The 14,121-nt window shown below is 38.4% G+C and overlaps 1 protein-coding gene across 1 annotated transcript in view; it reads left to right on the top strand.

Annotated features, from left to right (window-relative positions):
* The window catches only part of EPB41L4B (erythrocyte membrane protein band 4.1 like 4B), a 433,805-nt gene extending 426,507 nt beyond the window's left edge, over positions 1–7,298 (top strand). The window contains exon 16 of the mRNA XM_053714600.1: positions 1,617–7,298. Coding sequence (XP_053570575.1) covers positions 1,617–1,764 — 148 coding nt within the window. The 3' untranslated portion in view covers positions 1,765–7,298. The remainder of the gene's footprint in view (positions 1–1,616) is intronic.
* The last annotated feature ends 6,823 nt before the right edge of the window (positions 7,299–14,121 follow it).

Here is a 14,121-nt window from a genome sequence, read left to right on the forward strand (position 1 = left end):
GTTGAATTCCGGCGATGTCTGTCCGCCTGCTCAGAGGCGGACAGGGTTATGGAGACCGCTGCTTCATAACTGCTGTTCTGGTGAGCCTGCAGGCTCGCCAGAAACACGGGCCCTTAAGCTCCGTTCAGCGCTTGATAAATGGGCCTCCTAGGCTCAGGTGCAGCAATGCATTACTGGGAGCTAGCTGTTCATATATGCCTCTTGGTTCACCAGATGTGTTCCGCTAGCTCCTAGTAGTGCATTGCTGATCCTTCAACAAATGAAAGCAAGAGAATGAAGCAAATTAGATGATATAATTAAATTGTAAAGTTGTTTAAAATCACAAACTCTTTCTGAATCATGAATGAAAAAGTTTGGTTTTCATGTCCCTTTTACAAGCCTTCCCTATGAATGAGCTCTGTTTCTAAACATGATAAATATCCCTCTAATGCTAATGTGCTGTGTGCACAAAAAGAAAATTAATTGTACAACAATATGGAAAGAAAGTGCACCTGAATGTGTTAATAAAACAAGCAGTTAACAGCAATTAAACTCCCATGCAGTGATGCAAATGACACTATAAATATTACAAATTGTATTTTTTTGTAAAAAATAAAATAAAATAAAAACAAACTAGAAACATATAAAATTGTTAATAATATTTTTTATGTAAGCGGCCTGCAGACACACTTTTTTCTCGTCTGCACTTGCATGCCTTACAGGGAACATAGATTCTCTTTTGTGTTTGCAAAATAAAAATAAAAAGGCTGGAGTTAGAAATGAAAAAACAATCCAGGGTATTTTTGTCAAATTATATTTCTGCTGACAAATTGAGCTGTCAATATTGACATTACTAGTTTACCACTACAGATTAAAGTTTTCATCAAAAGGGTCGTGCAAGACCCATCAGATATTTAAAAGGCACAGTAAAGTCAAATTTAAACTTTCATGATTCAGATAGAGCACACAATTTTAAACAACTTTCCAATTCATTTCTGTTATCAATTTTGCTTAGTTATCCTGGTATCCTCAGAAGCGTGCACGTGTCCTTAGCCATCAGGCAAGTGTTTGCAACAATGCTTAAAACAATGTTATATATAGTTGCAAACTCTGCTGTCATTGAGTGTCTGTAGCATAATATGGCAGCAGTGTTTATGACTATGTATAACATTGCTATAAATATTGTTGCAAACACTGATGCTAGATGGCTAAAGACACGTGTACGCTCCTGAGCTCACCTATGGTTACTCTTTAACAAAGTATAGCAAGAGAACTAAGCAAAATTGGTAATTGAAGTAAACTGGAAAGTTGTTTAAAAAGCCAAGCTCTATCCAATCCATAAAAGTTTAATTTTGACTTTACTTTCCCTTTAATTGCCATCAACAAAAGCTGATATATGAATTCTATCGCTCATAATTTAGCTTTCTATGTGTTCTTATTAACAATGGATGACAACAATTTTATAGATAATTTAATCCATCTGTCTAACATTTTAACAATCCATTCCTCCCTTCATGCTGTTCATAATCTTTAACTTTTGCATCTTCATCACAATTGTTTATTATTCATTCATAGTAGTGTATTTTAATTAAACTATTTCCATTTCCCACTAACTAATAACTGTGCAAATGGCACAGGCCATCTTCCCACGATGACAGGTCATATTGGAAACCAATTCCCAGTGGAGATAATAGGAATACAAGATACATCCAAGATCAGAACCAGAAGAATATGGGAGTGATTCAAAGTGTGATCTACCAAGATAAACTCATGACAACTCTTTGAGACTCACAGACTGTCATACCAAATATTCATTGCATTCCATGAACTCATCTGGTCTGTCTGTCATTTGAATTCAATTTTTTTTTTGTTTGAGCATACAAATCTTTACAGTGACGGTATGGTAACTGACTTTTTGTCATTTTAAATCACCCTGTGTCTCCAGCTTCTCACATGGATAACACATCTATTATATTGACCAAAACAAATAATATACTCTTCCATGTTTACTGTTCTTTTAAAGAAGAAGTTAATAATAGGTATCTGTAGTAGAAATTGTTAGACTGGTAATAGGCAAGCTCAGAAATCCCTAGAGAGTCTAACAGTGCCTACATGTATCACAGTGAATAGCACTTACTGCTTTTCAACATTAAAATTAAATTGAGTAGTGCGCCAGTTATTTTGCTGCTTAATGTTGTAGAGAGATGGTCTGTAGCCATCTTATGCTGGTCCTTAACCATGAAGTGAATATGATAGAAAGCAAAATTACCATCCAAGTAATTGCTATAGGAGCAGTGTTTTTGTTTTTATGATGGTGTTTTAACAACCGTATAACACTAATGCAAAGACTCACGTTAAAGTGAAATGTAAAATGTATCCGCGGGTATTCTACATCTATGCACAGGAGAGGAAAATATTACTGCAGATTACTAGTCTGGGGAGAAAAGGTTATTAGTCCAGAGGGAAGTAGTTAAATCTATTCAGTGTTAAAGATGGGGGGAAAAAATGATATTTAAATAACATTGGCAGAAATAAACCTTGTTTGTCCAGGACTAGTAAAACATTGCAGTGGTTTCTTACAAGTAAGAAATGATTATTTTTTTAAGTTTAAAAGGACATTAAATACTTTAAGATTATAATACAAAATATTTAAATTTGTGTACTAAAACAACTTTGCTATATACTTTATTTTTGACCCAATATCCTGTCATTTAACCGAGCATTGTGGACTTTCCAATTGCCATGAGTTTATATAAAGAAAGGGGTCCACCATGTTGAAACCTTGGTTTCCCTTTATTGAATCCCTTCTGCTGGGGACCATTAGGGACAAATTAAGCATGCATTTAAAATCTGTGTGGAATGTAGGTGTGTTAAAATCATTTTAAATGCTGTTAAATAGTTACTTTAACATTATTCATAGCCATTGTTTTCACATTTTGTGTCCATAATGATCCTCAAAAGAGATTAGATAAGGAAAATGAAAGGTTTCAAGATGGCGGAACCCATTACTTACTATAAAAATAAGTACTTTGTAGAAAATAAAACTTAACACTTATTTATTCAGTACTAAAAGAGTTACAAAACCCCATTTTTTATTTCATGATTTGGATAGAGCATGGGATTTAAACAACTTTCTAATTTACTTCTATTATCAATTTTGTCTTTGTTCTATTGGTGTCTGTTGTTGAAAAGCAGGGACATGATTAGGAGCTGGCCCATTTTTTGGGCACTATATGGCAGCAATTTTGCAAGAATATTATCCATTTGCAAGAGCACTAGATGACAGCACTATTTCCTGTCATGTAGTGCTCAAGATGCCTACCTAGGTATCTCTTCAACACAGAATATCATGGGAACGACGCAAATTTAACAATAGAGCATTCCATTCGAAAAAAGGTTTCCAGTTTACTCCTATCTAAATCACAAAAGAAATCCTGCATAATCCTTTAAGCATCTGATCTAATTTAAAAAATATATCAACATAGTATTCTTGGTCTAATCTTTACTTTCGATAAATCATTATATGCAGCATTTATTTATAGTTTAAAGGGACAGTCTAGTATAAATTAAACTTTCATTATTCAGATAGGACTTTTAATTTTAATCAACTTTCCCATTTACTTTTATCATCAAATTTGCTTTTTTCTCTTGGTATTCTTAGTTTAAACTAAACCTAGACAGACTCATATGCTAATTTCTAAGCCTTTGAGGGCTTCCTCTTATCACAGGCTTTTTAAATCTCTTTTCAGCACAAAGAGACAGAAAGTACACGTGGGCCATATAGATAACACTGTGTTCAGGCACAGGGGGTTATTTAAGATTTAGCACAAAACAATGCTACATTTAAGACAATAGATAATAAACAGTCACAGTCATGTGATCAGGGGGCTGGAAGAAGGTTCCTAGATACAAGGTAATCACAGAGGTAAAAATTATATTAATATAACTGTGTTGGTTATGCAAAACTGGGGAATGGGTAATAACAATTCTATGGTAGGCTGTCCCTTTAATGTACCTTTTAGCACTAAATGACTAGAAACTACTTAGACTTAAAAAAAAAAAAAAAGTAATAAAATATTTTTTTCTGTTTTTATAAATTATTATTTAGTGTGGAATGCCCTTAGATACATTTTCCATTTCACTAAAATATCCCTTTAGTGCTATTCTTTACCAAAAGCACCAGGTCACATGGGCCCTTCAGGGATTTTGTGTTTATTTAAACCATTTAGGAAAGTTATTTTTATAAAAGCCAAAACCACATCACCAATATTTGTGTGATGGTCTCATATGAGATTTGTGATTGGTAGTTGCACTGTCTTTTTTCAGACTCTATAGATAAAAAGATTTTTTTATTTTTTTTAATTTAAAAAAAGGGATATTTTTCTTATAAAAAATGATTGTATATTAGTAATGTTAAATTTGAAACACTTGAATTTTTTTTTAATTAATATTATTAATTTTGCATAGAAGCTTGTTAAACTGAATTAAGTAGTCCCTGCTGCTCGGACAACAGGAATGTTACCAATGGTGCCTTAAAGAATTTAGATTTTAGAATAATTAAGTAATGCTAAAATAATCCAATTTGTTGGTAGATCCCAGGATTTTGTCTTTTCTCAAATGCTTTACCTAGTTGTTAAAGGGATACTAAATCCAATTTTTTTTTTCATAATTCAGATACCACATGCAATTTTAAGAAACTTTCTAATTTACTCCTATTATCAATTTTTCTTTGTTCTCTTGGTATCTTTATTTGAAAAAGCAGGAATGAAAGTTTAGGACTAGGGATGAGCGAATGTGTAAATTTTCGAATTTGAATGTTAGAATTTTTAAGATTATTCGTTCTTATCAACATTCAAATTTGTAAACCGAATTTCGAAAGTAACATTCGTTCTATTTTCGAATGTTATTTACAGTTTTTGAATGTGACTTTCGTTTTCAAATGTGACTTTCGTTTTCGAATGTGACTTTGTTTTTGAATGTGACTTTTGTTTTTGAATGTGTATATTCGTTTTCGAATGTGTATATTCGATTTCAAATGTGTATATTCAATTTCGAATGTGTATATTCGATTTCGAATGTCAATTTCAATTTTGAATGTCACTTTCGATTTCGAATGTAAATAAAAGATTGAATATACACATTCAAAATCAAAATGGATTGCATTATTTTGAATATAACATCTTCTAGAAAAAACATTTTTGCTGGGAAAAAAAATCAACTAATATTAGACAGGTTGGTTGGTGCTTGGTGAGTGATTTATTAGTCTACTAGCTAGGTCAAATCTGTGCTGTTCCTTTGTTTGAATTTGTTTTTTGTTGTTTTTTTTTTCAACACAGCAAGCAGCAATTTTAGTAGAACAAACAGGCAGCAAACTTTGAGGAGTAATATTTTTTTTATTGTTAGTTCAACTTTAAAAAAAAATATTTTCCTGTTGGTGGTATCTCCCCTGATGGGCAAGATAGGAGGAGTGCATCAGCTGCTGCTGTTGATGTTGTTGCGGGTGTTAGTGATGAGGCTGCTTTTTAATCCTCTGTTAAAGAAGGAAATGGATCGCATACCGCTAGTGATCCAAGTACTTCTTTGGCTGCAGGATTTGAAGGGCACTCATTCCTTACAGATATGGACCTGCAGGATATGTTGTCTCCTACTGTTAGTGCGAGTCATTCTGCAGCAAGTCAAGGCAAGGGTTTTACAACCTTTGATATTGACTTAAGTGGGGAAGACTCAAGTACCAGGTTTGATGAGTCCGGGGAGAAGTTAAAGTGCCAGTAAACCTAAAAAATAATGTTATGTAATTCTGCACAGAGGGCGGGTCTGGAAAACCCTCTTTTTTTTTTTTTTTTATATAAAAGTTCACCGGATATATTATGTTCTATAAAGCTAGCACTCATATAATGTTATATAATTCTGCACTATGTGCAGAATTATATTACATTATTTTTAAGGTTTACTGGCACTTTAAGTTCCACGCGAACTTCTCCTGTGGCGGCGGATCTCATCCACCATTCGGTGACTTTGGGACTTGATGCTTCTGTGCATGATGTGTCAGCTGACACATCAGATGTAATGGGGTCAGAAGTAATTGTGGTACCTGAGTGTGGTGGTAATTCCCAGCACTCTGGTGTTGCTGTGCCTGTGGAGTCAGGGGTCCACTGCACAGCAACTCCAAGTGTTACAGGTACTACAGTTACTTCAGACCACACCGCTATTTCCATATCTGCCCCTACCTTACCCTCTTTTGATGCACCGGTGGCTCTCACCGTGCCTGCTGAGTCACAACGCAGGCATGACGCTGGAGTTGTTAAATCCAGACTCAGGTCGTGGATATGGGATCATTTTTCTATCCCTGACGGCTCAAGTGTAAATGAAGCACTGCAGGTGCAGTGTATTCATTGTGAGAGGAGCATCAAGAGGGGGAAAGGAGGGAGATTGGGCACTACTGCCCTTACGCAGCACCTCTCCACTGTGCACAAGGAGATAGAGAGGCCATGTCCTAAAAGAGAATGTGCAACTGCTGGTGCTGACATTGGAGAAGGAGCGAGCTTCCAGGTGGTTAGAACCCCTCCTCCAGTTTTATATAGATTTCGAATATAATATAATGCAAAGCCAAACATTCTATTATTAGAGCAAATATTTTCGAATGTAATCGAAAAATTTGAAAATGAACATTCGAAAATTGAATGTTAGAATGTTAGGTAAATTCGATTTGAATGAACAAATGTATAAAAATGTGTTTTAAAATTCGAATGTTTAGAAACATTCGCCCATCCCTATTTAGGACCTAGCCCATTTTTGGTTCAGAACCCTGGATAGCGCTTGCAGATTGAGTAAATTAGAAAGTTGCTTAAAATTGCATGCTCTATCTGAATCATGAAATAAAAAAAATTGGGTTTAGTGTCCCTTCAAATCTGTGGTTTAATATCATCTGGGATTTCATGAGTAACTGGATATTATTGTATTTTGTATTTTCTTTGATTAGTGCCATTTCTGTATATATGCAGTAAGCGTTCATAAAGCAGTAACTGTGCTGACAAAGTATGTTCAAATAAGAGGTATCTTCCTATTTGATACATTGTAATATTTAAATTGATTTTAACACGTGGTTCATTTAACAAGAGCAAGATTTTGGATAAATACAAAATGCTTGCTGATTTTTTTTTTTCCATGGCACCATTTTTATGAATCCTTTTTCTTTTTGCCCTTGATAAATATCTACCATGTGGTTTAGCAATGATATAGTTTATATATATTTCTCCAACATAGGTGTGTCCGGTCCACGGCGTCATCCTTACTTGTGGGATATTCTCTTCCCCAACAGGAAATGGCAAAGAGCCCAGCAAAGCTGGTCACATGATCCCTCCTAGGCTCCGCCTACCCTAGTCATTCTCTTTGCCGTTGTACAGGCAACATCTCCACGGAGATGGCTTAGAGTTTTTTAGTGTTTAACTGTAGTTTTTATTATTCAATCAAGAGTTTGTTATTTTAAAATAGTGCTGGTATGTACTATTTACTCAGAAACAGAAAAGAGATGAAGATTTCTGTTTGTATGAGGAAAATGATTTTAGCACCGTAACTAAAATCCATGGCTGTTCCACACAGGACTGTTGAGAGCAATTAACTTCAGTTGGGGGAACAGTGTGCAGTCTCTTACTGCTTGAGGTATGACACATTCTAACAAGACGATGTAATGCTGGAAGCTGTCATTTTCCCTATGGGATCCGGTAAGCCATGTTTATTAAGATAGTAAATAAGGGCTTCACAAGGGCTTATTAAGACTGTAGACTTTTTCTGGGCTAAATCGATTCATTATTAACACATATTTAGCCTTGAGGAATCATTTAATCTGGGTATTTTGATAAGATTATATCGGCAGGCACTGTTTTAGACACCTTATTCTTTAGGGACTTTCCCTAATCATTGTCAGAGCCTCATTTTCGCGCCGGTATGGCGCACTTGTTTTTGAGAACAATGGCATGCAGCTGCATGTGTGTGGAGCTCTGATACATAGAAAAGTCTTTCTGAAGGCATCATTTGGTATCGTATTCCCCTTTGGGCTTGGTTGGGTCTCAGCAAAGCAGATTCCAGGGACTGTAAAGGGGTTAAATATAAAAACGGCTCCGGTTCCGTTATTTTAAGGGTTAAAGCTTCCAAATTTGGTGTGCAATACTTTTAAGGCTTTAAGACACTGTGGTGAAATTTTGGTGAATTTTGAACAATTCCTTCATACTTTTTCGCAATTGCAGTAATAAAGTGTGTTTAGTTTAAAATTTAAAGTGACAGTAACGGTTTTATTTTAAAACGTTTTTTGTGCTTTGTTATCAAGTTTATGCCTGTTTAACATGTCTGAACTACCAGATAGATTGTGTTCTGACTGTGGGGAAACCAAGGTTCCTTCTCATTTAACTATATGTATTTTATGTCATAAAAAATTTTAGTAAAAATGATGCCCAAGATGATTCCTCAAGTGAGGGGAGTAAGCATGGTACTGCATCATCCCCTCCTTCGTCTACACCAGTCTTGCCCATACAGGAGGCCCCTAGTACATCTAGTGCGCCAATACTCCTTACTATGCAACATTTAACGGCTGTAATGGATAATTCTATCAAAAACATTTTAGCCAATATGCCCACTTACCAGCGAAAGCGCGACTGCTCTGTTTTAGAAAATTCTGTAGAGCATGAGAACGCTGATGATATGGTTTCTGAAGGGCCCCTACACCAGTCTGAGGGGGCCAGGGAGGTTTTGTCTGAGGGAGAAATTTCAGATTCAGGAAACATTTCTCAACAAGCTGAACCTGATGTGATTACTTTTAAATTTAAGTTGGAACATCTCCGCGCTCTGCTTAAGGAGGTGTTATCCAATTTGGATGATTGTGATTATCTGGTCATTCCAGAACCACTATGTAAAATGGAAAAGTTCTTAGAGGCCCCGGGGCCCCCCGAAGCTTTTCCTATATCCAAGCGGGTGGCGTACATTGTTAGTAAAGAATGGGACAGGCCCGGTATACCTTTAGTACCTCCCCCCATATTTATAAAATTGTTTTCCTATAGTCGACCCCAGAAAGGACTGATGGCAGACAGTCCCCAAGGTCGAGGGGGCGGTTTCTACTCTACACAAGCGCACCACTATACCCATAGAAGATAGTTGTGCTTTCCAAGATCCTATGGATAAAAAATTAGAAGGTCTGCTAAAGATGTTTGTTCAGCAAGGTTCCCTTCTACAACCAATTGCATGCATTGTCCCTGTCACTGCAGCCGCGTGTTTCTAGTTTGATGAGCTAGGAAAGGCGATTATTAGTAATTCTTCTTCTTATGAGGAGATTATGGACAGAATTCGTGCTCTTAAATTGGCTAATTCTTTCACCCTAGACGCCACCTTGCAATTGGCTAGGTTAGCGGCGAAAAAATTCTGGGTTTGCTATTGTGGCGCAGAGCGCTTTGGTTAAAATCTTGGGCAGCGGATGCGTCTTCCAAGAACAAATTGCTTGACATTCCTTTCAAGGGGAAAACACTCTTTGGCCCTGACTTGAAAGAGATTATCTCTGATATCACTGGGGGCAAGGGCCACGCCCTTCCTCAGGATAGGTCTTTTCAAGACCAAAAATAAACCTAAGTTTCGTCCCTTTCGCAGAAACGGATCAGCCCCAAGGGCTACGTCCTCTAAGCAGGAAGGTAATACTTCTCAAGCCAATCCAGCCTGGAGACCTATGCAAGGCTGGAACAAAGGAAAGCAGGCCAGGAAACCTGCCACTGCTACCAAGACAGCATGAAATGCGGGCCCCCGATCCGGGACCGGATCTGGTGGGGGGCAGACTCTCTCTCTTCGCTCAGGCTGGGGCAAGAGATGTTCTGGATCCTTGGGCGCTAGAAATAGTCTCCCAAGGTTATTCTCTGGAGTTCAAGGGGCTTCCTCCAAGGGGGAGGTTCCACAGGTCTCAGTTGTCTTCAGACCACATAAGAAGACAGGCATTCTTACATTGGGTAGAAGACCTGCTAAAAATGGGAGTGATTCATCCTGTTCCATTAGGAGAACAAGGGATGGGGTTCTACTCCAATCTGTTCATAGTTCCCAAAAAAGAGGGAACGTTCAGACCAATCTTAGATCTCAAGATCTTGAACAAGTTTCTCAAGGTTCCATCGTTCAAGATGGAAACCATTCGAACACTTCTTCCTTCCATCCAGGAAGGTCAATTCATGACCAAGGTGGATTTCAAGGATGCGTATCTACATATTCCTATCCACAAGGAACATCATCGGTTCCTAAGGTTTGCATTCCTGGACAAGCATTTCCAGTTCGTGGCGTTTTCTTTCGGATTAGCCACTGCTCCTAGGATTTTCTCATAGGTACTAGGGTCCCTTCTGGCGGTGCTAAGACCAAGGGGCATTGCTGTAGTACCTTACTTGGACGACATTCTGATTCGAGCGTCGTCCCTTCCTCAAGCAAAGGCTCACACGGACATTGTCCTGGCCTTTCTCAGATCTCACGGATGGAAAGTGAACGTGGAAAAGAGTTCTCTATCTCCGTCAACGAGGGTTCCCTTCTTGGGAACTATAATAGACTCCTTAGAAATGAGGATTTTTCTGACAGAAGCCAGAAAAACAAAACTTCTAGACTCTTGTCGGATACTTTCCGTTCCTCTTCCTTCCATAGCGCAGTGCATGGAAGTGATAGGTTTGATGGTAGCGGCAATGGACATAGTTCCTTTTGTGCGCATTCATCTAAGACCATTACAACTGTTCATGCTCAGTCAGTGGAATGGGGACTATTCAGACTTGTCTCCGAAGATACAAGTAAATCAGAGGACCAGAGACTCATTCCGTTGGTGGCTGTCCCTGGACAACCTGTCACAAGGGATGACCTTCCGCAGACCAGAGTGGGTCATTGTCACGACCGACGCCAGTCTGATGGGCTGGGGCGCGGTCTGGGGATCCCTGAAAGCTCAGGGTCTTTGGTCTCGGGTAGAATCTCTTCTACCGATAAATATTCTGGAACTGAGAGCGATATTCAATGCTCTCAAAGCTTGGCCTCAGCTAGCGAGGGCCAAGTTCATACATCAACCATCAGGGGGGAACAAGGAGTTCCCTAGCGATGGAAGAAGTGACCAAAATCATTCTATGGGCGGAGTCTCACTCCTGCCACCTGTCTGCTATCCACATCCCAGGAGTGGAAAATTGGGAAGCGGATTTTCTGAGTCGTCAGACATTGCATCCGGGGGAGTGGGAACTCCATCCGGAAATCTTTGCCCAAGTCACTCAACCGTGGGGCATTCCAGACATGGATCTGATGGCCTCTCGCCAGAACTTCAGAGTTCCTTACTACGGGTACAGATCCAGGGATCCCAAGGCGGCTCTAGTGGATGCACTAGTAGCACCTTGGACCTTCAAACTAGCTTATGTGTTCCCGCCGTTTCCTCTCATCCCCAGGCTGGTAGCCAGGATCAATCAGGAGAGGGCGTCGGTGATTTTGATAGCTCCTGCGTGGCCACGCAGGACTTGGTATGCAGATCTGGTGAATATGTCATCGGCTCCACCATGGAAGCTACCTTTGAGACGAGACCTTCTTGTTCTAGGTCCGTTCGACCCACTCCAGCTGACCGCTTGGAGATTGAACGCTTGATCTTATCAAAGCGAGGGTTCTCAGATTCTGTTATTAATACTCTTGTTCAGGCCTGAAAGCCTGTAACCAGAAAAATTACCACATAATTTGGTATATCTGTTGGTGTGAATCTGCAGGATTCCCTTGGGACAAGGTTAAGATTCCTAAGAGTCTATCCTTCCTTCGAGAAGGATTGGAAAAAGGATTATCTGCAAGTTCCTTGATGGGACAGATTTCTGCCTTGTCTGTGTTACTTCACAAAAAGCTGGCAGCTGTGCCAGATGTTCTAGCCTTTGTTCAGGCTCTGGTTAGAATCAAGCCTGTTTACAAAATTTTGACTCCTCCTTGGAGTCTCAACCTAGTTCTTTCAGTTCTTCAGGGGGTTCCGTTTGAACCCTTACATTCCATTGATATTAAGTTATTATCTTGGAAAGTTTTGTTTTTGGTTGCAATTTCTTCTGCTAGAAGAGTTTCAGAATTATCTGCTCTGCAGTGTTCTTCTCCTTATCTGGTGTTCCATGCAGATAAGGTGGTTTTGCGTACTAAACCTGGTTTTCTTCCAAAAGTTGTTTCTAACTAAAACATTAACCAGGAGATAGTTGTGCCTTCTTTGTGTCCTAATCCAGTTTCAAAGAAGGAACGTTTGTTGCACAACTTGGATGTAGTTCGTGCTCTCAAATTTTACTTAGCAGCTACTAAGGATTTCAGACAAACTTTGTCTTTGTTTGTTGTTTATTCTGGTAAACGGAGAGGTCAAAAAAGCAACTTCTACCTCTCTCTCCTTCTGGATTAAAAGCATTATCCGATTGGCTTATGAGACTGCCGGACGGCAGCCTCCTGAAAGAATCACAGCTCACTCCACTAGGGCTGTGGCTTCCACATGGGCCTTCAAGAACGAGGCTTCTGTTGATCAGATATGTAAGGCAGCGACTTGGTCTTCACTGCACACTTTTTCTAAATTTTACAAATTTGATACTTTTGCTTCTTCTGAGGCTATTTTTGGGAGAAAGGTTTTGCAAGCCGTGGTGCCTTCCATTTAGGTGACCTGATTTGCTCCCTCCCTTCATCCGTGTCCTAAAGCTTTGGTATTGGTTCCCACAAGTAAGGATGACGCCGTGGACCGGACACACCTATGTTGGAGAAAACAGAATTTATGTTTACCTGATAAATTACTTTCTCCAACGGTGTGTCCGGTCCACGGCCCGCCCTGGTTTTTTTAATCAGGTCTGATAATTTATTTTCTTTAACTACAGTCACCACGGTAACATATGGTTTCTCCTATGCAAATATTCCTCCTTAACGTCGGTCGAATGACTGGGGTAGGCGGAGCCTAGGAGGGATCATGTGACCAGCTTTGCTGGGCTCTTTGCCATTTCCTGTTGGGGAAGAGAATATCCCACAAGTAAGGATGACGCCGTGGACCGGACACACCGTTGGAGAAAGTAATTTATCAGGTAAACATAAATTCTGTTTTTTTTGTAAATAAAATATGTTTGTTTACAAATATTTTCCCACTGACTTTATTTGAATCTTCATTGTATGTGCTAGGTACAAATAAACATGAAGCTATTCAGAAACATTCAGTCTCTCATTTTTGCCATAGTCCATTACTATAACAAATTATCTGATTTCACAGTCCTTCCTTCCAGTCCGTTTGGCTTTATTGTGAACATAAGTAGAAAATAAGTTAATATGATGGTGATACTTCAGTAATTACACCTGCATTTAGCATATATATCACAAGTACGCCAACAAAGCAATTTATCTCATTTGTGTACTCTGCAAGTTATACTCAGTATGCGTCTCTGTTCTGTATGATGTTCTGCAGTGAATATGTAAAATGCTTATCCTTACTTTGATTTCCAGGCATAGGTTCAGATGAAAATATTTCACTGCATATTTTGTTTTAATGTTCCTGCTGAAGTATAGCGATATTGTTTAATCTCCCCTAGGAAGCCAGTAAAACTGAACATTTTCCCCTGTGTAATAAACCAATTGTTTCCCTATGGAGAACATTTCACAACTTATTTTATTATATGCAGAAATAGAAAATAGGACCATGATCTTCAAAATCAATTGATTTACTTATTTATTTTGTGTCTGTATTGCTTTTAAAAGGGTTCTTGTTTCAATGACCATAAACACTGAAAAACCATTGATTAAAGGGGCATTATACTCAAAAAATGTATAAAACAGATTCACAATGCATTTTATAAATTGGTGTTTCTGTGCTATTACACCTTAAATTTAAAGAGGTTCACTAAAAAATCTTCTTGCAAAATATATATATTTGCATATGTAATCTTCTCCCTTAAAGGGCCATGATACCCAAATGTTGAAACACTTAAAAGTGATGCAGCATAGCTGTAAAAAGCTAACTGAACATCTCTATGTAAAAAAGAAAGATATTTTACCTCAAAAGTTCCTCAGTAGCCACATATCATTGTAAAGGACTTCTAAGCAGCAAATCAGTATGTCTGTCCCGGGACAGCTAAGGGGTTGAGCCTCGTGCACTCTCATGTTATTTCCCTATTCAGTTTAAGGAAG

Source organism: Bombina bombina, chromosome 5 (genome assembly GCF_027579735.1).
Source record: "Bombina bombina isolate aBomBom1 chromosome 5, aBomBom1.pri, whole genome shotgun sequence".
Lineage (NCBI taxonomy): Eukaryota > Metazoa > Chordata > Amphibia > Anura > Bombinatoridae > Bombina > Bombina bombina.